Below are 24,552 nucleotides of genomic sequence, written 5' to 3'. Positions count from 1 at the left end.
GGGAGACGTGGATGGAGTTCCAGGCTCCTGGCTTCTGCCTGGCCAAGCCCCAGCCCCAGCCACTGCAGCCATCTGGGGAGTGACTCAACAGACGGATGGAAGATAACCTCTCTTTCTCTCTCTCTCTCTCTTTCTCTGTAACTTCCTATTAAATAAATAAACCTTTACATAAAGACTGTCAATTTTATAATAATAATGATTAATGGGAGACCAGAGCTGCAGGAAGCAATGAATACCAGAAAGGGGACTATGGTTATTGCAAAACAGACCACTTAACAACAGTGTCTTAAAGGTTTAATGTATCTGTAGAAGATACATTACAAAATACACACAAAAACTGAAGTGTGTCAAAATAGTTCAATCATTGTACCTGTGTTATATTTTTAAGTGATAAAAGCACTGGTTGAAGATAAACTGCAGTTTGTTAAGCATGGATATTAGCATCACTAAAACCAAAAAAATCATAGAGGAGGGACAATAAAATAATGTGATTCCATGTAAATAAAGTTCAGAAATAGGCAAAACTATGACGGGTCGGTCATAAGAGTGATTACGGTTGGGGCTCGGTGAGGTCGCAGGCAAACCATTTGTGTACAAAGCACTAGAGGAAGTGTGCATCTTCATATGAGTGGTGGTTACACCGCTGTTCATTTCTGTGAATTGAACCATACAATTCCAATATTTCACTCAGTAAAGCAGAAAACAATGACAAAAATGAAAAGTGTTTTTTAACAAATAGCTGAAGACAGAGAACAGCAAAGTGCTGTCCACAGCCATATTTGGCTCTTGGCATGTTTTGGTGATGCCTCACATTCTAAAAATGTTTTTCTGTTTTTAAATGGTTGCAAATTATCTAAAGATTATCTTCCGTAACATGGAAAAATTAGGAGTCATTCAGATTTGTGTCCATAAATATATTTGGTTGAAACAACAACAAAAAGTTATATTGTTTACAATGTAATTTCTTTATTTCTCAGCAAATACCACTCGGATATTCCAAGGGACCAGAATTGTGAAAACGGGAGTGGTAAGTAAGGAATGATAGTGGCTGTCTCCTGGCTGGTTGTTAATGTGCAGTTCAAACTGTCATCACGAGGTGGCAGTGTCATGTTGTTAAACTGCTGAGCGGGATGAGGTGAAAATTCAGGAATTCTTTATCATTCAGTACAGGATGAAAGCAACTCGTGTAAGTGCTGAGGGGTTAGGCTATAGAATTATGTCAAGGTAAAAATCCTCCAGATTTTTTAAGTTATTTAAGATCTGTTGGATTCCATGATGTAAGAGGGTAAAGGGTTTATATCAGTTGCAAACCGTTCATTTGACATAAGCCAACATTCACAGATTGTCACTTGCCCAAAGTCACCTGAGTTTTCAGATTTCTGGAACCTGAATCAATATCTAACTTTCCCCATAGTTAGTACAACTAATAATATTGCTAACCACACTGGTCATGATTAAAAAAAAAAAAAGCCGAAAATTCACTAAGCACTAACTGGCTTTCAGAAACAGGTTATTTAATGCAATTCACAAAGTCAGCATTACCATTGTTCCCAATGCACCGGTGAGGAAACCCAGACCCGTGGAGTTGAGCAGTGTGCCGGCATCCCAACAGCACGCGAGGGATCCTCAATTTAAGACTAGCCTGGCTGAGTTCTCTGCACCAAGTGCCCTGTCGTCTGTGCCGTTTGGTTTTCATTCCCCAGCTTCTGAACCTCACTTTGCTCGCTTGATCGCCTCGAAACAGGAAAGTTTTTAAACTAAAACTTGATGATGAAATTAGAAAATCTGAAGTTGTTCTTGTGATTGTTCTCAGCCGTAAGCCTGATAGACTGGAAGGTTTGACCCTGTATAGCAGCTCCTAAGAACTAAAAGGGAACTAATGTGGCAGAGCCGTAGCTACCCCCTGTGCATAAAACCCCATGGTTGAGCGCCAGTGTAGTAGAGTGGGGAAGATGAGCTGAGGTTTGGGTAGGCGGCCGTGTGTTTTGGATAAGCTTCCCTGCACCTATTTCCTCACCTGTAAAATGGAGATGATGACTGTGCCTGCCTCCAGGATAGCACAGAAAGCCCTGGCACACAGCTGCCACTTGTTAAATGGAGCTCTTATTATTGTTGTTGATGTTGTTGCCCATGAGTGTGCTTCAGAAAGTTTATAGAAAATGGAATTAAAAGATAAGTTTATTTGGGTGCAAAAAAAAAAGTGGAAATCAATGCATAATTTTTTTTTTTCCAAAATACTCGTCTTCTATGAGCTTTTTGAAGACTCCCTGTGGAAGGGCATGGATTTTGCCAAGGATCAACCCAAAGATTCTGAAAGGTACAGGGGCCACACTGCAGCCAGCCTGGAAGTGTAGCCTTGTAAACCAGGTGCCAGAGCTTGCAGCACCAAGGGTAGCTCCTGCCCCTGCTGACCTGGGCAGGCCACTGTGCTGCTTGGCTCTTGCGCTCCCCACTGTGAGGTGATGGAGTTGTCCTAGGGCCTCCAGGGTCTTTGCAAACCTAAGAGCCAGATGCTGTCTCCAGGGGTTCCTGTCTCACGGTCATGGCCCCAGAAGACTTGACCATGCGATGCAGCTCATCTATTCCCTACTGTTTCTTTTTACAGCCGCTTTGGTGTGCCCTTGCCTTTTTTCTTTTTCTTTTCTTTTTTCTTTTTTCTTTTTTTTTTTTTTTTTTTGCTGCTTGCCCTCCTGCTGAGTGGTAGCAGTGATGATGCAGGTTTGATAGTCCAGTTGGAAGTGTAAGGTGCAAATGCACAACCATGGACCGCTCAGCGCTGATTTTATCCCCACCGTTAGGGTCACCCCGTGGAATGGATAAGTAGCACCTGCAGAGGTTTCAGAAACCAGGGCCTGGTGCTCGGTCCTCACCACTGACCATCTTCTGCTTTCTCTTTCTTCTGCCTCGTCTCCACCCTCCCCTGGTGGCCCCTGAAGCCCACAGCCTCTCCAGCCTCTTCCGCCGACATGGCCCCCATCAGCTCGGGTTCCTCCACCTGGACATCCTCCGGCATCCCCTTCTCCTTTGTTTCCATGGCAACCGGGATGGGCCCCTCCTCCAGCGGCAGTCAGGCCACCGTGGCCTCGGTGGTCACCAGCACGCTCCTGGCCGGCCTGGGTTTCGGCGGCGGCGGCATCTCCTCCTTCCCCAGCACCGTGTGGCCCACGCGGCTCCCGACGGCTGCCGCGGCCAGCAAACAGGCGGGCAGGCCCGTGCTGGCCACGACGGAGTCCCTGGCGTCCCCAGGGCCCGATGGCGATTCGGCACCGACCAAGGACGGCGAGGGCGCAGAGGAGGGGGAGAAGGATGAGAAGAGCGAGGGAGAGGACGGCGAGCGGGAGCACGAGGAGGACGGAGAGAAGGACTCCGAGAAGAAAGACAAGAGCGGGGTGACCCACGCGGCCGGGGAGCGGAGCCAGGTGGAGACCAGCCCGACGCGCTCGGCTCCCGGCAGGACTGCCGAGCAGGGTGGCCACGAGACTATACCTGGGCACGGGCAGGACCAGGCTGCCGTCGCCACAGAGGAGCCAGACGGCGCGAGGAACGTGGATCCTGGCCTGGCCTCGGATGCGGTCACCTCCACCCAAGTGCCCCCAGCAGTCACGGAGGAACAGTCCTGGAGTAACGCCAGGAGGCCCGAGATGCCGTCCAAGAAGCCCATGTCCCGGGGCAACCGCTTTTCCGAGGACAGCAGGTTTATCACTGTCAACCCAGGTGAGTGGCGGGCCCTCCCTAGCTAAGGGGCTGCTGTAGACCCTGCGGCCAGCAGGGGGAGAGTCGGAAAGTGCTTCATATTCTTGCGGTTGGGTAGGGGGTTGCTTCAGGAAGTTGGTGGAAAATGAAATTTAAGATAAGCTTATTGGGTTGCCGCTGTGGCAGAGCAGGTAAAGCTGCCACTTGCAGTGCCGGCCTCCCATAGGGATACGGGTTCTAGTCCCAGCTGCTCCTTTTGCAATCCCGCTCTTTGCTTTGGCCTGGGAAAGCAGTGGAAGACGGCCCAAGTTATTGGGCTGCTGCACCTGCATGGGAGACCTGGAAAAAGCTCCTGGCTCCTGGCTTTGGATCAGCTCACCTCCAGCCTTTACAGGCACTTGGGGGAGTGAACCAGCAGATGGAAGACCTCACCCTCACTCCCTCATTTTCTCTCTCTCTCTCTCTGTCTCTGTCTCTGTCTCTATCTCTCTCTTTGCCTCTGTAACTCTGACTTTCAAATAAATAATCTTAAAAAAAAGATAATTTATTTTGGTGGGAAGGAATTTTGCACTCACTCATATTTTAAATGTCTTCAAAGAGTTCTTGGAAAATGTGTATTCTGAAAAAAAAACAACTATGCATTTCAAAATTTTTTGTACCAAAATATAAATATACTTTGCTTTTTTTTTAAAGGAAAAAAAAGATTGGTTTATTTCCTTATTTACTTGAAAGGCAGAAAGAAGAGAGAGAGAGAGAGAGAGAGAGAGAGAGAGATCTTTGATCTGCTGGTTCACTCCCCAAATGGCCACAGCAGCGAGGGCTGGGCCAAGCTGAATCCAGAAGCCCTGAACAGCATCCAGGTCACCCACATGCATGGCAGGGGCCCAAGCACTTGGGCCATCCTCTGCTGCTGTCCCAGGTGCCTTCGCAGTGAGTTGGATCAGAAGTGGGACAGCCAGAACTCGAACGGGCACTCATATGGGAGGCCAATATTGCAAGCAACAGCTTAACCCCCTGCACCACAATGCCAGCCCAGGGACTTAGCTTTCGATTCATTTTCCCACCAACTTGTTGAGGTTTCTACATGGATTGGTGAATATGTGTGCTTGCTTGCCTGTGTCTCCTTATTTTATTTGAACAAGAACCTTCCCTGTTGTCTTCGCTGGAATCAGTCTTTCCTTGGTGTTTATCTCCTTGTCTCAGGATAACTCCAAGGACTTCAGCCCCATCATGACAGAAATGAATGTATAAACTGTCCATCTTAGACACTTAAGATTTCACCCCTCAGCCATCCCACACGTCTGTTTATACAAGGCCAGTTTTTGTGCTGGGCGTTGGGCTGGGTGCTCTCAGTCTCTGCCCCTTGCTACTCACAGCCTAATAGGGAAAGACAGTGCTCAGCCAGAGCATGTGCTGGGAAGTTAGGTAGCAGGACCATCTGAGAGCCAGCAAACTTAGTGGCAGGCTGGCAAGCCAGAAAATGAGCCAAGGTTTTCCATTGTGAAATGGTACAAATGGTAGCAGAGAGAAGAATAGGAAGCTGTCAGAGAGAATGACAGAGGTGCCAGGGACCTGCATTAACAAAGAAAGGCCACTCGGGAGAAGTGACATTGACACTGCAATCTGAAGAATGAAAGGGGACAGGAAAGGAGAGCTGCTAGGAGCCCCATGGTCCCAGCTCAAGAACGTCACGCACACAGCCAGCGTGAAGGCTGGACAGAACGTGACGTAGCCAGGGAGGCCAGGGCATGGCTAGGGTGGCCTGCACGTGTTAGGATGCTCATCTTGCCCTGACAGGTAGCAGTTTTGTTGCTCCATCTTAATGAAGCCTTCTGGTAGTTTCCGCAAGGGAGCCGCAAGCATGGGGGTTGCTATTGTTGCGAGGGATTTTCTTAATAAGAAATTCTTCATTTTGCCAGACTACAAGATGTTTAGCAACAATTTTTTTTGCATCGAAGCTGTTGTGGAGTTATAAGAGTGCAAAAAAAAAGCAACTGGTAAATATTTATTTGCTTTTGCACTTGTAAACATTAAAATTCATCTAAAGCTGAGATCTCGTATGTTAAGATACAACTTAGAATAAATTTTCATGTTTTGAATTTCTTTCCTCTTAAAGCTGGTATGAACTAATTTTTTTTAAGTGGGGGTCTCTGGTTGTGGCTCAGTGTAGTTGTGGCTGTAGAGAATGGTGCACAGTGGCCTTCCATGGAAACACGGGGCCCCTTGTATGCTATTCCTGGATGAGCGTGACCTTCTCCCTAGGAATTCCTGTGAAAAAAGAAAATGCACTTTCACATGTAAACATAGCAAAGAAATATTATATTACAAAGTGCCCACTGTGCATGAGGCACTGACTAGGCATTGGGAATAGAGGATAGACAGACAGATTTCCATTCTTTGGGGGTTTACATACTAGTTGGGGGAGCTGGACAACAGTCCAGTAAATAAATGCATAGTTGAAAGAGTGTTCATTGTTGCAGCTGGGGAGAGAGACAGTGCAGTGCTGAGTAGACAGGGGTGGACAACCCAAGGCATGGGAAGGATCTACCATGCAAAGAGCCACGGGGGAGAAGTCAAGGCTGCAGGAGCGGCACGTCCAGAGGCCCTTCAGTGGGGACGGATTTGGATCTGTGCTGCAGCTCTTAGAAGGCCAGGGCAGAAGTCTACAGAGGGCGAGGAGGAGAGGAGAGGCGTGTTGGGGAGCGAGGGGTGCTCATTGGCCATGCTGGGGATTTCACTGTACTTGAAAGAGGAAAGTGGGAGTAGACCTCAGCGGGACAGTCACTCATCTGATGACGCTCTGTGAAAGGCCCTCTGCGTGGTGATCACACAGGGGAGGCAGGAGTGGCTGCAGGATGCCTCGTGAGGACCTGGCCCTCCGCACCAGCGCGGATCAAAGACAAGTGGTAGACTTGGAACTGATGTTGGAGCTTGAGTGGTTTCCCCCTCTGGACTAAGGGCTCTGGCAAAAGCAGTATTCTCGCCTGCTGCTCTTCAACATTTCTGAGACCACACTCCTGGAAAATGTGACTGCTTGGAGCTTAGGTTGAGAGTGTTTACAGCTTGAGAGACTGGAGAGGGGTGTGGCTGGGCAGCTCCAGGTCAGTGGAAACGGCTTACTGCCCTGGCAGTCAGACTCCAGACTGCGGGGAAAAGGGAGAAGCAGCGGAGAGTGAACTTGGGGATTCCCAGCTCCAGCTTCAACCCCTCGGGTGTCTGAGTCTGTCTCCGTCTCGGCAGAGTGGCTTTTGGGGGGGTCACATCAACCCGGTCAGCTCCGCCCCTTATTGAAGCAGGGTCCACTAGTTGGTCTTAGCTCTGTGTCGTCATCTGTAAAAGGGGATCGGGATGGCCCTCAGTGCAGAAGGGACAGAGATAAAGGAGTCACCCTGGTTATCCGTGACAAGGACAGAGGAGCCGTCGGCAGCCCTAGTGCCATGCAGTATTGCAGGTGGCTGCAGGAGACCCCTAACAGGTCTCTCCTTTGCAGTCATCCGGGGACATGGAAGAGCTTGTCAGTACCAGTCCCCAGGTGGTTGTCAGTAAAAATGACTTCTGTGGATGGGCATTTGGCTTGGCAGTTTCAAAGTTTGGGAATGGGTTTGATTCCCAATTCCATCTCCTGATTCCAGCTTCTGCTACTATGCACCCTGAGAGGCACAGGTGATGGCTCAAGTACTTGGGTCCCTGTCACCCATGTGGGGGATCTGGTTTGAGTCCCTGACTCCTGGTATTAGCCTAGCCACTGTGGGGCACACCAGTAAGCCCGACATCAGTTCAGGGCCTCCAAGGTCTCTCTCTACTCCACCCATCCCATCCTTCACCTCCCCTCCTCTGCTTCCTCCAGACTGATTTGTCATTCAGCAAATCACCATCACTTGAATGTTAGCAAATCACCATCCCTTTAATGTCAGCAGTGATTCATTTGAAAGACTTTAGATGTTCCTGTGCTTAAATCAGTTCCACATTTATTTTTTCTTCACGTGAAGCCAAAACAACTTATTTTAATCAATATTTATTCCCTTTGAGAACAGCGATGTTTAAAGTTACAAACGATGTTACAGTTCTACGAGTATCTCCAAAAGAGTTGTTAAGATTCCGTTGACATTTGAGTAACGTCTCTCCCAGTACTATGAGTGGGAGCTTTAGTATCCTCTCCCAGGAGAGACAAGAGGAATCCTTTTATAGAAGAAGCTGCAAAGTCAGGCACCAGCAGGAATCAGACTGGGACTATCAGTAGGGAAAAGACCCAGTGCGGTATATTAGGGAATGGTGAGGATTGCAGCAAATAGAGACTACATGTCCTTTCTGCAGAGGGCCACTTCTTGCCAGTGAGAATGCCTAGCAAAGAAATACAGGGTTTTGTACTGATTCTACCCATTGTTAACATAAGTTCAGACTTTAAACTATATTTTTTTTTACAGAAGCCAAACTAAATACATCCCTGGGATAGGTAGTTTGCTCTGCTGTTGATGGCTATAGTTGCCACTGCTCTGGAAGGTTCTTGAGGGATTGGAGGTCTGTAAGTAGGCACTTGCTCTCAGCACACTTCTTTGTAGCATCTGTTCAGCAGCAAGCCCGTGGCTCGCTCTGTGTTATGTGGGATCCAGCCTTGGGTCCCTCCCTCAGGAGTCGCAGCCTGACCCTGGAAGAGCAGAAGCCAGGCGATGCGATAAGCTGTCCTTGGGGCAGTGTGCAGTACACGATGCCCGCTTGAAAACATCCATGCAAGCCCAGCGTCCAGACTCCTCATTAGTGCTGGCCTTGTCCATCTTGGCTTCTTCAAATCAAGGAAACTCTCCCCAACTGCAGATGCAGCCTTGTTCCAAACCCAGATGTATAAACCTACATTTCACTAAAGGGTCATGGACTGCCTCTTCTAGGGTAGCCCTGAGCCATGTCCTGCAGGGAAGGTACAGTTTGAGGGCTGGGAATCCAGACTACAGGCCAGATCCTGCCCACAGGCTGCTTTTGTGTGGCCCAGGAGCTGAGAAGTGGGCAGAGACCCCAGGCTGCTGTTATGTTTCGAGCCAGAATGGAAAATGCTAAGCTCCAAATACCTCATTCCTTTGGGCAAGCCCTGAGCTACCTCTTTGGAGCCCTTAAGTTCTAAGGAACCCAACCTGGGAACCTGTGGTTACAGAAATAATCACAGCACCCTCAGTTACCATTTGTTCCAGGCTGGCGTGGCCCCCTGCTTGTGTCACGTACCCTCTCGTGAGGGCTGTGCTGTCTGTCATTGCTGCTGCCACAGCTGTGAGGAGCCAGGGCTCGGGAACTTAATGAACATGCCTGGGGCCACCCAGCACGTGGCAAGACAGGGTCCAAGTGCGGTTCTGCCTCCATGGTCCAGGGAGCCCAGCATACACTATGCTGCCTGTTCCCTCACGTGGGCACCAGTTCCCAGAGTGAGCAAGGCAAGGTGATTTCAGATACATGTGAATTATGTGGTGAACACTCAAAAGCTATTGCTTTCCATTTGCAGAACAGGAGTGGTCCCTCCCCTAGGGTATGGGGCAGTCTCTGGCATCATTTTGATTGTCACAGCAAGGTTAGGAGGGTGCTAGTACTATGGGGGAGGGGTCAGGGACACTATGAAACATTTCAAGTTCTCAGGACAGTCCCCACAATAGGGGCTCTAGCTGTGCTAGGGTAGAGAAGCCTTGATTCATATTATTAATATCAAGTTTCCATTTTATGTCAAGTTGTTTCCTTATTTTATTTTAAAGGCAGGGAAAACTTCCACCCACTCCCTAAATGCCCTCAATAACCAGGACTGGGCCAGGCCAAAGTGAGTAGCAGGGAATTCAGTCTGAGTCTCTGACAAGGGTGGCAAAGACCCAACCGCTGGCTGTCACCACTGCCTCCCAGGGTGTGCAGTAGCGGGAAGGTCAAATCCGAAGTGGAGCTCACACTTGAACCCAGAGCCTCCAGTGTGAGATGCTGGTGTCCCAAGTAGCATCTTAACTGCTGTGCAGAACACCTGCCCTTCAACTTTCTTTTTTGAAGTTTACTTGACTTGGGAAGAGAAGGAAGAGTCGTTAATATAAGAACAACAATCAGTGGTAGTTCAGGTTCAAAAAGAAGAGAGGGTGGACATCACAAATGCAATAGCCAGCTATCTGCCTGGGGGGTTGGGGACATTCTAGTGAACTTTATCTGAAACAAAGGACACCCAGCACTTGTTGACTACCAGAAGCAACTACCAGCAGCACAACTTGAGGCAGGTTTTGTTGGCCAAGTACCTTTCCAAACATAGTTAGCGTTTTCGGTCACGTGGCTTGTCCTTGCTCTGGGGGCAGCTCCCGGCCACGCCAGCAGGTGGCAGAGCCTGGTGAACCCTGCAGCTGCTGACATAGCTTAGCTGCAGCCTAGAAGGTGCCTGAGTCTCTCATCTTTGCCCTCTGAGTGATGTTTGAACTAGGACAGACTGTGTATCTGTTGCTGTGGAAAACCAGACCAAGAATAGCCACGTTTCCAGCGAGCTGGGAGTCAGGAACCCAGGTGGCAGGGGCCAGCTTGTTGGATGTAAGATAGTGTACGTGTGTGACTTCTGTCCCCAGCTGATTTCAGAACCATGTGCTGTTGCAGCCGGGCTTGAGGCAGTCTGATAGGTTAGGGCTACCCATGTTTATGGAGCTTGCACTTAAGTCAGGAATCATCATACCCACTTTTCTACTATCTAATTCAAATAGAGATGACGGACTAGTGATTGATCATTGAGGTCTGGTAGAGGAAGCTCTGTGTGAAATGGGAAGAGAATGTTTATTCACAAGACATAAATGGACGTGCATCCTTATAAATGGAGACAGCGGGTGCTCTGGTCCAGCCCACTCCTCTAAATGGGAACCCAGAAGTAGTTTCATGGGGCAGGCATTGTGGCATCATGGACTAAGCCTCTGCTTTGGGTAGCTGCATCCCTTATCAGATTGTGTGGGGTTGAGTTCTGCCTCTGCTTCCAATCCAGCTTCCTGTTACTGTGCCAGGGAGGCAGCAGATGATGGCTCAAGAGCTAGAGTTCCTGACGCCATCATGGGAGACCTGGATGGAGTTCCTGGCTCCAGGTCTCAGCCCTGGCCCAGCCCCCGCTGTTGCAGCCAGCTGGGGAGTGAACCAGTAGATGAAATATCTCTCTTTCTCCTCTTTCCCCTGTCACTCATCTTTTCAAATAAATACATACATAATAAATGTTAAAATAGAGAACCAGTATCCTGTCACAGGAGCAAATGATGAGCAATCATTTCTCTGCAGCACTGGTTTAGGTAACACTGGGGGGTCCAAAAAAATAAAGACAAATTTTCTTGACCCTGTAAAACAGCAGTAACTTCACACTCATAAGAATGACTACCGTGTATATATGGTAGTCATATATATATATGCATGTATATATATATATATATATGCATGTATATATATGTAAAATAACGAGGATTGGCAAAAATATGGGGAAATGGAAGTTTTTGCGTATTGCTAGCAGAATGTAAAAGGATGAGGCTGCTGTGGCAACAGGGATGGCAGTTCCTCAAAAAATTAAAAGTAGAAGGAGCATATGACCCAGCCACTCCATTTCTGGGTAGATACCCAGATTGAAGACAAGATCTTGGGGATAATTGATACATTCATGTTCATGACAGTATTACAACAGCCAAGAGTCAGATGCAAACCCAGTGTCCGTCAGTGGTTGAGTGGATGAGCAAGATGTGTTGTATACACACAATGGAATAGTATTCAGCCCTGGAAAGGAAATCGTGTCCCATGCTACAGCACAGATGAACCTTGAACAGTGTGATAACTGAAAGAAGCCAGCCAAATACCATCAGCTTTCACTTAAACACAGTCCCAGGAGTAGGCAAACTCAAGTAGAGTGGTGGTTTCCAGAGGCTGGGGAGGGAATGGGGCATTACAGTTTCCTAGGTATAGAATTTCGGTTTTGTAAAATGAAAAAGTTCTAGAGATGAGTTGCACAGCAATGTGAATTCACTGAGCATAACCGAACTGATCAAGAAATGGTCAAGATGCTAAGTTACATGCTTTTTTGCCAGTGTAGTCCTTTTCCAAGATTTCTTTCATTTCCTTGAAAGGCAGAGTGACACACAGAGAGAGAACATCCATCCGCTGGGTCACTCCCCAGATGGCCACGACATCTCAGACCAAAGCCAGAACCCTGGAGCTCCATCCAGACTTCTCTAGAGGGTGGCAGGGGCACAAGTATTTGGGCCGTCTTCCACTACTTTCCCAGAAGCACTAACAGGTAGCTGGATCAGAAGTGGAGCAGCCGGGCCTGGACCTGGAAATCGGGTATGGGGTGCCAGCTCTGCAGGCAGTGGCTTAACCCAGTGCTCCAGCACCCCCTGGGCCACAGGGCCTGCACTGTATCTTTAAAAAAACAGCCCCCTTAGTTCCCAGAGGTAGGTGGTTTTTAATGAGTGGTATTATTCAGATTAAATTCAGTGAAATTGCCTGTGGTGGGAACAGGCTATACATTTATGAATTCGGTTCGTCCTTTTCTTCATCATTCTGGAAAATGAAAGAATCCTGCTTTTCCTGCTCCTCGTAGTGGCCTCTGAGATCCAAGCTAGTTTTGGTCCTGAAAACGTGGGGGTCCCTGTGCCGTGGCACAAGTGGAGCCCTTCCTGTCGGGTAGGAAGCTGCGCCGTGGCGTCCATCTGATGCCTCGCTGCCTGCAGCATTTATAGTACATTGTGCTCCGTTTTTATTTGCTTCTACTGGGATGAGAGCCAAGCCAGTAAAAGGCAAACAGCATTAATTCAGTGATGACATATGCCACTGAAAACTGTTTTTCTTTTCTTTTTTTTTTTTTAAATTTTTTTTTTAAAAAGGCAGAATGCAGGCACTTTACTCAGATTCTGCTCGGTGCTGACATTACAACTGGGAGCAGGGAAGGCTGTGGGGAGGTCCCTGCACCTGCCCCGCCCCCTGCAGATGCCCAGAGATGGTAGTTTGCATTTTGCCCCAAGTGTCATTTGCAAGACATTCCCAGAGCAGGCTCGGGCTGTGCATCTAGGCCCAGCCTCTGGCCCTCCCAGCAGCTGCACAGCACACATCACAGTCACCAGGGATATCCTGGGGATCACTTGACTCCTCCTTTTCCCCATTTTTATCCTCCAGAGGCAGCTCCGCGAAAAAACATGAAAATGTCCCAATTCATGAGAACAGAACATGGTTAATTTCTAAGTAGTCACAAAACAGCACCTCTTCAGAGGTTCGCTGAGTTGAGGGCAGGCCTCTTGTGTTCAGCCAGGCTGGTGATCTATCAGGATCATGATTTCTGCTTTTGATCATAAGGCCTTTTGATTTATTTATTTCTATTTTTTTCAGAAGTTCATTTGCAAGGCAGAGAGACAGAGAGAAAGGTGAATTCCACAGGCAGAGAGAGAGCGAGCTCCATTGGTCAGTTCACTCCCCAAGTGCCCACAACTGCCAGAGCTGGGTGAGGCTGAAGCCAGCAGCAAGGAACTCAGTTGCTTGGGCTCTCACGTGGCGGGCAGAGACTCAAGTATTTGAGCCATCATCTGCTGTCTCCTAGGGTGCGTGCATTGACGGGAAGCTGGAACTGGGAGTGGAGCTAGGACTTGATCCCAGGCACTCGGCTAGGGGGGTGTGGGTGTTCCCATTGGTATCTATGTTACATCAAATGCCCACCCCATGGCTCTTTTTATTAAAAAAAAATCCAAGTTTGTGTTGTTCTACTGATTTGCTGGATCACAGTACCACCCCGCAGACTGAAGTTAGGCTTACTAGACCGAGCTGCCAGAATTCGGGATGAGGGAGGCAGTGTCATGTGTGACATTAGGGAAGAGTGTGGACTGTGGCACAGGAGCGTGGCATGTTCTGTCAGAAGGGAGGATTCTGCTGGTTCCAGCTCATCTTTGTCGTGTAGGAGTTCAGGGGTTTCTTGCCAATTTTGCTTTCCAGGAGAAGCTTCCATTGCTGATTTTTAGGTGGCTCTTTGCTTATTAAATATTGGCAGCCAACCCACAATTTTAAAAATAATCATTGTTGGGGTTAGTGTTGTGGCGTAGCAGGTAGAGCCACTGCCTCAACTCCGGCATCCCATGTGGGTGCTGTTTCAGGTCCCAGCTGCTCCGCTTCCAATCCAGCTCTCTTCTATTGGCCTGGGAAAGGTAGCAGAGGATGGCCCAAGTGCTTGGGCCCCTGCCATCCATGTGGGAGACCCAGATGAAGCTCCTGGTTCCTGGCTTCAGCCTGGATCAGCCCTTGCCACTGTGGTCATCTGGAGAGTGATCCAGTGGATGAAGGATCTCTGACTCTCCCTCTAACTCTGACTTTTAAATAAAGATTTGTTAACAAGAATCATTGAAGTGGCGTGCCAAACCACAGGCATCTGTGTGGGGCCCGTTCCTGAGCCACAGCCGGCACAGGGAAGCCTCCGTTAACGGTGAACTGGGGATGGAGATGACGAGGGGCTGCCTTGACATTGGTGTCAGGATTTGGACATCACGGAAGGAAACCAGCCCTTCAGGCACTGGGCAGCCAGGGCCTGCCGGGCCATGCAGGAGGCAGCGAGGGTACACGCAGCGCTCAGAGCAAGGGTGTGCCCTCCGAGCAGTGGGAAGTGTGTGATAGGGTCACGCTCAGTGGCACTGCTTGGTTCCATCGAAGGGAATTGAAGAGTGAACACTTGCTGGTTCCTTCCCCTAAGTGAGGCGCTGGGGTTAGTGTGCAGCTGGCCAGGGCCAGGGGCCGCTTCTGAGCGTGCGCCCCGTGTCCTCAGAGAGGCCCTGCGCTCAGCAAGGCCTGTGCTGCCCTCTTGCTCTACTCGAGCCTTCCTGAAGCTCTTTAGTAATTTTTTTTAAAGTTTATTTATTTCTTTGAGAGTCAGAGTTAGACAGAGAGAGGTCTTCCATCTGCTGGGTCACTCCCCAAATGGCTGCAACAGCACAGAGTTGGGCCAGTCCGAAGCCAGGAACCAGAAGCCTTCTCCAGGTCTTCCATGTGGGTGCAGGGCCCAAGGACTTGGGCCATGTCCCATTGCTTTCCCAGGCCATAGCAGAGAGCTGGATTGGAAGAGGAGCAGCTGGGACATGAACCGCCACCCATACGGGATGCCTGCACCACAGATGGAGGCTTAGCCTACTATGCCACAGCACCGGCCCCCTTTTAGTACATTTTAAAGGGTTTATTTGAGGCCGGCGCCGCGGCTCACTAGGCTAATCCTCCGCCTAGCGGCGCCGGCACACCGGGTTCTAGTCCTGGTCGGGGCGCCGGATTCTGTCCCAGTTGCCCCTCTTCCAGGCCAGCTCTCTGCTGTGGCCAGGGAGTGCAGTGGAGGATGGCCCAGGTGCTTGGGCCCTGCACCCCATGGGAGACCAGGAAAAGCACCTGGCTCCTGGCTCCTGCCATCGGATCAGCGCGGTGCGCCGGCCGCGGTGCGCCGGCCGCGGTGCGCCGGCCGCAGCGCGCCGGCCGCGGCGGCCATTGGAGGGTGAACCAACGGCAAAGGAAGACCTTTCTCTCTGTTTCTCTCTCTCTCACTGTCCACTCTGCCTGTCAAAAAATAAAAAAATAAAAAAAATAAAAAAAAAATAAAAGGGTTTATTTGATTTAGTTGAAAGGCAGAGTGGCAGAGACAGATGGCCACAATGACCAGAGCTGTGCCTGGCCAAAGCAGGAGCTTGGAACTCCAAGCAGGTCTTCCATGTGCGTGGCCAGGGCCTAAGTCCTCAGGCCATCTTCTGCTGCTTTTCCAGGCACGTTAGCAGGAAGCGCAACAGAAGTGGAGCCATGGGACTAGAAGTGGTGCTCCTGCAACATGGGCTGCTGGCGTTGCAAGCAGTAGCCTGATCCACTGCACCGCAATGCCAGTCCACTTTAATGATTTTTGAACAGTGAGCCCATGATGTCAGTTTGCATGTGGCCCTGTACATTTTGTAGACATGATTTATGTAGGCAGAAATCAGGTCTCTGTTTTACAAGGATTATCTCCTTTAATCCTTTGCACTGTGCTAGAGAGGAGCTGTCATCTGCCTCTGAGAGAGGCGGGAACAGCATCAGAGACAGGCAGTCTCTTCCCCAGAGCCACAGAGCTGGAAAGGCTGTGAAGTCTGGGTCGGATCGGCCAGCCCACTGTGTCCATTGTACTAAAGGGTGCACGGTGCAGACGCGGTGGTGCAGACGCGGTGGTGGTTGGGCGGGGCGAGTGTCAGGGGACCGAGGCCGCAGGAGGAGGAGATGTCTGTGTTCCTGCCAGTGCCTGCATGGTCGCTGTTCTAGCAGAGGCTCAGATCGAGTGCCCCGCAGGACACGTTCTTCTGAGACAGCGAGATGTGACTGCCACTCACGCTGTCACACATTCCGGAAACGACTCAGACCAGACAGGCAGGCAGGGAGCGCCCAGTGCCAGGCGGTGTGCTTGGCGGGCGCGGATAAGGGAGAGAGTGGGGATGCGGCTGCTGATGGGGATGGAGATGGCAACCAAGCCTCTGCTGTTGCCAGCGGGTGGGGGAGGGGAGGTGATGGTGATGATGACTTCTCAGAGGGGGCAGGCAGCAAGCATTTCTGAGAGTTCTAGGTCTCTTACTTCTTTAATCTTCACAGCACTGCGATGCAGTAGGGAATGCAGTCATCCTCATCTACAGAGGAGGAAACTGAGGCACGGAGAGGTTAGGTCGCTGGCTCCAGAGTTGCAAAGCTGGTAGGAAGCACGCACAGCAGGAGACAGGTAGAAGCTACACACAGTAGAAAGCAGCAGCGCAGCCTTTGGGAACCTGGAGAGTAAAAGAGCCATGCAAGATGATGAGGGGGAGGGGGAGGGGAGGGAGAGGAGGAGGGGGAGGGCGAGGAGGGCAATGATGCTGCTGGCTTAGCGTCTGCCCAGGGCCAGGCATGCTTCCTGCAGCTTCTCCTTGCGTTTCCCCAGCACTCTGAGGAAGTAGCTCCTTTCTCTCCCATTGTGTACGTGAAGAACTCCAGGTCCCAACAGGTTTATGTTACAGGTGAACGAGTAAAGACAAAGTGGCAGGGGTTTGAGCTGAGCCGTTAGCTCCCCAGAGAGAGAGAACAGACCGATGACTTGGGGTGGTCTCCCGGAGAAAGTAATGCCCGAACCAGGACTGAGCAATCAGTAAGAGCTTCCAGGACCAAGAGGAGAAACGCATGTCTGACAGTGGGTACAGCAGGGAGAAAGGCAACAGGCGAGGCCACTGGCTGGGTGAGTTCTGCTGGGACCCTGCCCCTGGAGGGCCGCTGCCCTTCCTTTTCAGAGCCTGGGGCTTACCCTGAGGGCGGGGAGAAGTTCCTGGGAGAGGGAATTCTGTTCCAGGCTCTGGCAGTCATGCAGACAGAGTACTGCTGTGAACTTGAAAGTGAAGTTGGCTTCAGCAGGCCCCATGTGGAAATCCACCAGCACCACTACTTTTGCCTGGGCTTTCTGTTCGTACAATAGCGTGGGAGCAGATCCAGCTGCCCGCCTTCCGTCCAGTCCAGATCACACTGTCGTCAGGTTAACTGCCTTAGGTCTCTCCCTCCCCATGCAAGGTATTGCCCACCTGCGGATCTCCTCCCCAGATGCCGCTGTTGGGAGACCGCACACAGTGGGAACTCAGTGCGCAGCTGCCCTGCTCCTGTCCCCCAGAAAAATTAGGACTGTGCATCATGAGATGTCAGAAATGGCTGAGCATCATGAAACCCACTCTCGAGCCCAGCTGTGACGCAGGCTAGGCCTGACTTAAAGACCCTGACCCGCTGTGGAATGTCGTTCTCTCCTCCAACACACCGGAGTGCGTGTCGGTGGCTCCCAGTCTTTGCTGGGTCCTGGGCCCTCTCTGGAAGTCGGATGAGAGCTGTGAACCTTCACTTGTGGAGAAGGAAGGAAGGAGAGATGTCACTGCCAACCCAGAGCTTCACGCGCAATTTCAGGGACAGTGCAAGGGACCACAATCAGCTTGTCACCCCTAAGCACCTCAGAGGACCCAGGCATCCGCGAGTGCCCAGTGTTGCTTGGATTTAGGATGGCAGAGTTACTATAGAGGTGCTATTTCCAGTGAGTGCTGGGAATGCGGGTGTGAAGGAGCCTTGGGGGTTAGGTCATCTCCCTTGGTTTCTGATTGACAGGACGTGGGGTTAGCCTTCTGCCAGCAGTCCCAGTAACCAACGACACATATTCACCTTGGGTGGTGAGCCAGGCAAGAATTCTTTTAAGAAACAAGGGGGCAAATAAAGTATTAGAAGACTTCCTGGTACCCATGGCTGCTCAAGGTAGATTCTGGGCTATGGGATGTGCGGCCTGTCACTCAACCCTGCTGACATCTTTCCCGTTCAAAAGATCTCTCCATCTCCGAGATTATCCCTACCGCGAGCCGAATAATTGCCTGGGCCCTCCTGGGCCCCTGCGAAATCATTTTCATTTGGCTTCCTCTGGCCAGTCACCACAGCTTTGCGATCCAGGTGTTACGTGGGGACAGGCATTAGGCACAGTAGGTAAGCAGCTGCAATGGGATGCTGACATCCTGTATCAGAGTGCCTGAGTGCTCGTCCCTGCTCTGCTCCTGCTGGTGTGCACCCAAAAAGGCAGCAGATAGAATTCAATACTTTGTTCCCTGCTACCCATGTGAGAGACCTGGAAGGAGTTCTGGACTCCTGGCTTTGGCCTGGTCCAGCCCCAGCTGTTTCAGGTATTTGGGGAATAAACCAGCAGATGGAAGACCTCTCTCTCTGGCTCTCAAACCAAGCATGACGCAAAAGGAGAACACGCACATCTGGTTCTTGTCTACTCTGGCTACAGACCCTGCAGTAGGTTCCCCTGCCTTCAGGTCTAAAACAAGTGCCCCTGATGCAGCCTTCAAGGCCCTGGCTGATCTGACGTGTAATTTCCCATGCTGTTCCTCCACACTTACTCCTTTGCACTGGCCTTGGCAACCTTCATCCATCAGGTTTTCCACTTAAGTGTTATTTCTTGGGCAGCCCTGGCCAGGGCCCCCCAGCTTGCATGCGGGTCTCCTCCAGTCCCCTGTGCTGCTGCTGCTGCTGCTGTCATTTCCTTTGCATTCTCATGACTTGTTTACCTGTCCATCTGTCTCCCTTTAAATGATTCCTGGCCCAGACACACAGGCCGATGGACTGCTGCATCCCGATCCTCTGGTGCCATGCCTGGTGTACAGTCCACTTCATGAAAAAATGGAGCAAGGGACACACTTCCCCTGTCCTTTATCAACAGCCAAGTGTTCATTTCTTCAGATGCCTGCCTCTGTCTTCTTACCTGTGAGCTGGGGATCAATCAGACTCTACCTGTTTCACAGGCCTGTTAACACTAAGGAGGCAATCAGTGTCAAGTGCATGAGACGCAATGAACATGGCCAGAGACGCTGTAATACGCGCTTTTTGCAACTCAGGAAATCTTAGCGCTTTAAATCTCTGCTCGCAAGGCCAATTATTTTTTTCCTGCTCAGCCTACCTTCTCTCCCTGGGAAACGCAGCTGATTAGCCCTGCATTTAGTCCGTCCTGCAGAGGGACACTCTGTGCTGGCTGGATGCTGGCCTCATTTTTCACAGAGCGGGAGGAATCCTTGCTGAGCACAAGTCAGCCTGCAGCCAGGCTTTTTAACTTGGGCTGTTAACCTGGGCTCTCTCACTGCCTGCCTCCCACGATTGCCTCCGGGCACCTGTGCGCTTCTCAGCCCCACCCCACACCTGAGCTGCATTCCAACCACCTGGCAATTTCCAGGCATCCACAGGCCACACGCCCTAGCTCAAGAGGGCATAGGGCCCCCTGCTGAGACTGCCAGGGACTTCTGAAGATCCTCGGGCCGGAGAGGTGGAGGAAGGAGCTGTTTGGGTAAGAGGTGTTGCTTGCCCAGGGAGAATCCTGAACCATTTGGCCGACTGGAAACCCCTGCATTGTGGCTGCTGTTACTCGGAGGCAGCTGTGTCTGGTAGCCGGGCTCCCCATCTTGGAGCTTTTGGAAGGACGGGGTTAGGGAGGGAGGTGATGGCAAGGGAGGAGAAACTGGGAACTGGAGCTGACGGAATGCAGGACCTCTGGGGATCTGGCTGGTGAGAAGCGCAGGGCAGAAGCTCCTGAGCGCCCTCACCGGGTGTGCTGGTGTTGGTCTTGGGGTCGCGGCTTCAGACTCCAGGGCATGAGGGCCGCTGCTCTAGCTGTAGTCCCCACCCTCACCTTGTCCAGGAGGACAGGGTGTGTCCTTACACGGCTTTCCCACCATGTCTGTCGATACTGGCGAGGGGTCATTCCCAGCACTACATAGAGAGGGGTAGAGGGTGCTAAGTAGACGAAGAAGAGAGACAGAGTCACAGGCGTTATCCTAGTGCAACCCATTGTGCTCTTCCTCCTAACCTCCTGTTAGGGAACCTGGGGAGCTCTCAAACCTGCCTCTTGCCGAGGACTGAGCAGTTTCCTGCAAGCATCCGAAGGCCCCTCTGGACTGGGAATGTTCTGGGAGTAAGGTTGGATGTCTGTGACTTCTCTAAAAACGTGCTGCGCTCCACCTGCAGATCCGCCCCACTGGCACTTCCACTGGTTGGCCCCACCAGGAAAATGGAGAGAGCTGCAGATTTGCCCCCTGCTGGCCCCGGGGCAGCCAAAGCCGGCAGGCCAGTTCTCCGGAAACCGCCCGAGACTGGAGCAGGACTCAGCATCCTTCCCTGGCTCCCCAGCACCGCGTGCTTCTCCCTCTAACTGGGCTGGTCTCTCTTTTTAGCAGAGAAGAACAGCTCTGGAATGATAAGCCGCCCTTCTCCGGGGAGGATGGAATGGATCATCCCTCTGATCGTGGTATCAGCCTTGACCTTCGTGTGCCTCATCCTTCTCATCGCTGTGCTAGTTTACTGGAGGTGAGTAAGCCAGGTGGCGTCCCAGGGTGGGTGTGGGGACCTGCTGGTGGCCAGGTGTTGCTCTCTGGGGGGAGGGGCAGCCCACAGCGTCTGCATTCCGAAAGGTGAGGCAGCTTGAGCGTGGTCACCTAGGAGATTCTCCAGTCTCTGCAAGATGACAGTCCTGAGCCCAAGTGCAGGCACTCAGGCTAAGCTTTTGGGATTTAGTGGCTTTGGCTTGAGAATCAGGGAGATCCAAGTTCAAATCCCATTCCCACTTGAAACGTGAGTTTCTGAACCTGCAGAACGAGTCGGTTAGATTCTCAGCATTTCCTGTTTCTCTGAAACCACGATTTATTTAGTAGCTTTTTGCTGAAAGTTAAGCTGGGTGATAGGAAAACATTTGGACTGTGATGTTGCATTTAATACATGTAAGAGGAAAGTGCCAGGCTTCTGTTAATGTTAACCTTTTAGCTGAATCTCTGCTCGTAGGAAGAGATGGCGGGCAGCCTCCGTTTCCAAGGCCTGAGCATCTCAGCTCTGCCCATCTCATCACGCAGCTCAGCTGAGCGATCAGGCTGGTCCACTCAGTTGGCCTGGCTGCCTGCATCTCTCCAACTAGAAGCCTTCTGCCCTTCGCCTAACAGGTTTCACCTGTGAGAAACAGGGGTCATGGTTTGCTCTCTTCTCTCTGCTGCTTTTCACTGAATTTTGAGCCTCTGCAATAGACCACGCAGTGTTTTAGGAACAGGTTATATGGAAAAGTAAATATAACAGATAAAAACCCAAGCCCTTATGGCACTTGGATTTTAGTAGACAAATCAATCAATAAACAAAGCAGATAACTAAATCATAAAATTCTCCAGATGATGTTAGGTATATAATGGTGAAAATAAATTCTAGAAGGGTGATGGTCTTGCTGGGTCGCCAAGGCCTACCTGGGAAATGATGCTTGAGCAAAGATTTCAAAGAGGAATGAACCAAATGGGGTCCATCTGGGACAAGTTGGAAGCGGCAGAAGTGGCAGGTGCAAAGCCCCTGAGGCACAAGCATGTCTGGCTTAGTCCAGGAATACCTTGAGGTCATGGTGGCTGCAGCAGTGAAGTCAGAGCGAGTGGCAGAGAAGGGTGGCTCAGATGAGGGTTGCGGTGCAGGCCGTGAGGATGAGTTGCATGCAGGTATTATTTGAAGGTGGTATCTGGTGAGAGACTGGCTGTGTGTCCTTGGGGATGTTCTCAGTTGGCTAGAACAAGGGACTAAAAACAGGGTTGTCTCCAGCTTCCAGACACTGGAGAGTAACCGTGGAACTCTAAGGGCTTCAGGCCAGCTAGTTTGGGAAGTCTGTGTATCAGGAAAGTACACAGGAACATTTGATTTGTGTCCATGCCCTTCCATCTCCAGGAGGAAGTGGTTTGTGAACTCATATTTTTCTGGAGCCTGTTGGGAATATAGAAGCTGCCTAATGTGAGATTAATGAAGTGTGCAAAATTGCAAAGGCCGCCATGGGTTCTGCCTAGTTCTGGGCAGTGGTATTTTCAGCCTGCCTCCCCGTGGAAGCAGAGAGGTGCCCTCGGCTGAGCAATCCCTGCGAGAGGAAGTGCCTTGGGACAAGCGCTTGTGGCCTGAACAGCAGGATTGTTCCAGCTCTGGTCCCTTGAGCGCCCTTGATGGGGATCACTGACTTCAAGTTGGAGCAGTTCCATGTCACCAAGCAGGCGTAGAGACCAGGCCAGCCAAATCGCAAGTGTTCACTGCCCACTGCTTAGAGAAAAGAGCTGTTGATCATGTTAAAGACAGCTTTGGGATCCTACCACGCAAGGTGTATTTTCCATTTGGAAAATGACAAGTGTTTATACTTCTGAAAAATTAGCAACTCCAAATAAATAAGTATATTGAATCAGATTAATAGTTTATTTGTAAAATATTGTCACACACACACACATATATCTTCAAAAATTTAATGGAAAATGCATGATTTTTGCAAGATTTTGAAAATCTTTTTGCCCTAAAATAAACTTACATTGTAATTCAATTTTCCAGACTTTTTGAAGTACCCGTGGGTGTGTGTGTGTGTGTGTGTGTGTGTGTACATGCATCTATTTTCCCCAGAGATTGGTTTAAAGGAGCCAGAGCCTTAAATTTCATTCAGAAGAGTCTGGATTTGAGCCTTTACCCAACTCCTAATGCCAGCAGCACAAGAATGAGTGTGAAAGAGAGAATTCCAACAGGGCAAGGAAAATAAAATTGAATTAGTGTTAGGGTGGCTGAGTTGGCTAAGCGTGAGAACAGCCTGGAGGGGACAGGGACCTCTTTTCTGTCCAGCTCAGTTTTTATTATCAACGGAAAAGCAGGGCACATTGGAGAGCTCTCACAGAAAATGGGTGAATACAGAAGAGACGTGTGTTTCCCTTTGGCGATGCAGTCTTGAAGCAAGAACAACAGTGCTTGTCTTCCGCCTTCTGAGACCCAGTAACAGTGGATGATGGGCAAACAGGCTTGACAGAAGTAGAGCATTGAGGCAGATCAGAACTTTGTGGGTCGTTTCTCAAGTAGCTTGCCTGGCATCCAGAGGTCCAGACTGGCTCCCTGGGGCAGCGATTTCTCCTACAACCAGGACTGAGCCTCTGCCTCGCAGGGCCACCTTCTGAGGTGTTCACTTGGAGTTGTCACTGCCATTTAATGGGCTCCTGTAAAAGTAGAAAGTTAAACCTTGGCCTCCAGACCCTGTACTGCCCCAGGCTCCTGCTATATAATCGTATCCGTATCTGGTGATGTTCAGCAAGGCCTCTTTGGGTACCAGGCTCTGTGCAAACCACCTCAGTGGCACCATCTCAAGTGTTTCTTAGAAAACCGTATGGTAGGATAGGTGGTTATCATGTAGAGTCACATAGCTTGGGTGGGGAGCAAAGTTCCAGCACACTCACTACCTGGGTAGGCAGAGAGCATGCAGTCTGCCCAGGGGAGATACCGTGTCTGTTGACTGAGAAATGGCTCTGGAACTGAAAAACCTGAGCTTAATTATAACACGCAGACATGGGCATTGTTAGGGTTTGACTAGGGTGTGGTCCTGAACCTGTGTTGTGGACATGTAAAGTTTAAACATGAGAGTCTTGTGGAGTGATACTGTGATGCTCAGAACATTTTCTATTGCAATTGATAGAAGGCAGTTTCAAACTGCCTTCAGTACAAGAGGTGGGGGGAGTTTGTTGAATTCAAAACTTCGGGAGCATCAGGCCTGGCTCGGTTTGTAAGATAGACCACGGATATCGGGCTGGGCTGTGTGGTCTCTGTTCCTCTTGCCTCTCTGGGTGATATCTCTGGGGTGGGCTCTCTGACTATTTCTGCATGGGCGTCCATCTCTCCATCCCAGTGGAAAGGGAATCTCCCTTCTCTAATAGTTAACTGACTTAAGTCAGTTGTCCATCCCCAGACTCTTCCAGGGGCCAGAGGGTTGCAATACGGTTGCCAGGCCTAGGTCTCAGAAGTGGGGTCAGTGCCACTGCTGTCAAAACAACAGACCACAGCTGGACAAGGGGTGGTTTGTCACAGGACCATCAAGTCCCAGAAGGGCAGCTTACTCGGAAGGTATAGCTGTGTGCTCTGTTACTTCGGAAACTATAAAACTCATCTACTGTTGCATTTGCAGCTGCCTACTACTGATGGAATATTTACAGAGATCCTGGCACATATGGTACTAGGCCTAGCGATTCAAGGATGAGGTCTCCTGGCCCTCAGAGCCACTGCAAGAGACAGATGAGAAAATGGAATAAAGCATGGAGAGTGTTAGAAAGACCGAGTTTGGGACCGGCACTGTGGCGGCATAGGCTAAGCTTCTGCCTGCGGCGCCGGCATCCCAGATGTAGAAGGTTGATTCTCAGCTGCTCCACTTTGATCCAGCTCCTTTCTTATTGTCTGGGAAAGCAGTGGGAGATGGCCCAAGTGCTTGGGCCCCTGCACCCATGTGGGTGACTTGGAGGAAGCTCCTGGCCTCAGATTGGCCCAGCTCCAGCCATCGCAGCCATTTTAGGAGTGAACCAGAGGGTGGAACAC

The 24,552-nt window shown here is 50.4% G+C and overlaps 1 protein-coding gene across 4 annotated transcripts in view; it reads left to right on the top strand.

Moving 5' to 3' along the window:
* Positions 1-24,552, top strand: part of PTPRG (protein tyrosine phosphatase receptor type G) — a 774,814-nt gene that overhangs the window by 672,780 nt on the left and 77,482 nt on the right. For 2 of the 4 annotated variants that reach the window (XM_051852247.2, XM_008260863.4), the window contains exons 11-13: positions 978-1,027; positions 2,937-3,714; positions 20,394-20,523. In XM_051852247.2, the coding sequence (XP_051708207.1) occupies positions 978-1,027; positions 2,937-3,714; positions 20,394-20,523 (958 nt within the window). Of the gene's footprint in view, positions 1-977; positions 1,028-2,936; positions 3,715-20,390; positions 20,524-24,552 lie in introns of all 4 variants that reach the window. The other 2 variants (XM_008260864.4, XM_002713279.5) reach the window with 1 other exon arrangement.

This window comes from Oryctolagus cuniculus, chromosome 10 (genome assembly GCF_964237555.1).
Source record: "Oryctolagus cuniculus chromosome 10, mOryCun1.1, whole genome shotgun sequence".
NCBI classification, from domain to species: Eukaryota; Metazoa; Chordata; class Mammalia; order Lagomorpha; family Leporidae; genus Oryctolagus; species Oryctolagus cuniculus.
The sequence above is the reverse complement of the archived record's forward strand: the minus strand, read 5'-3'. Positions and strand labels throughout refer to the sequence as shown.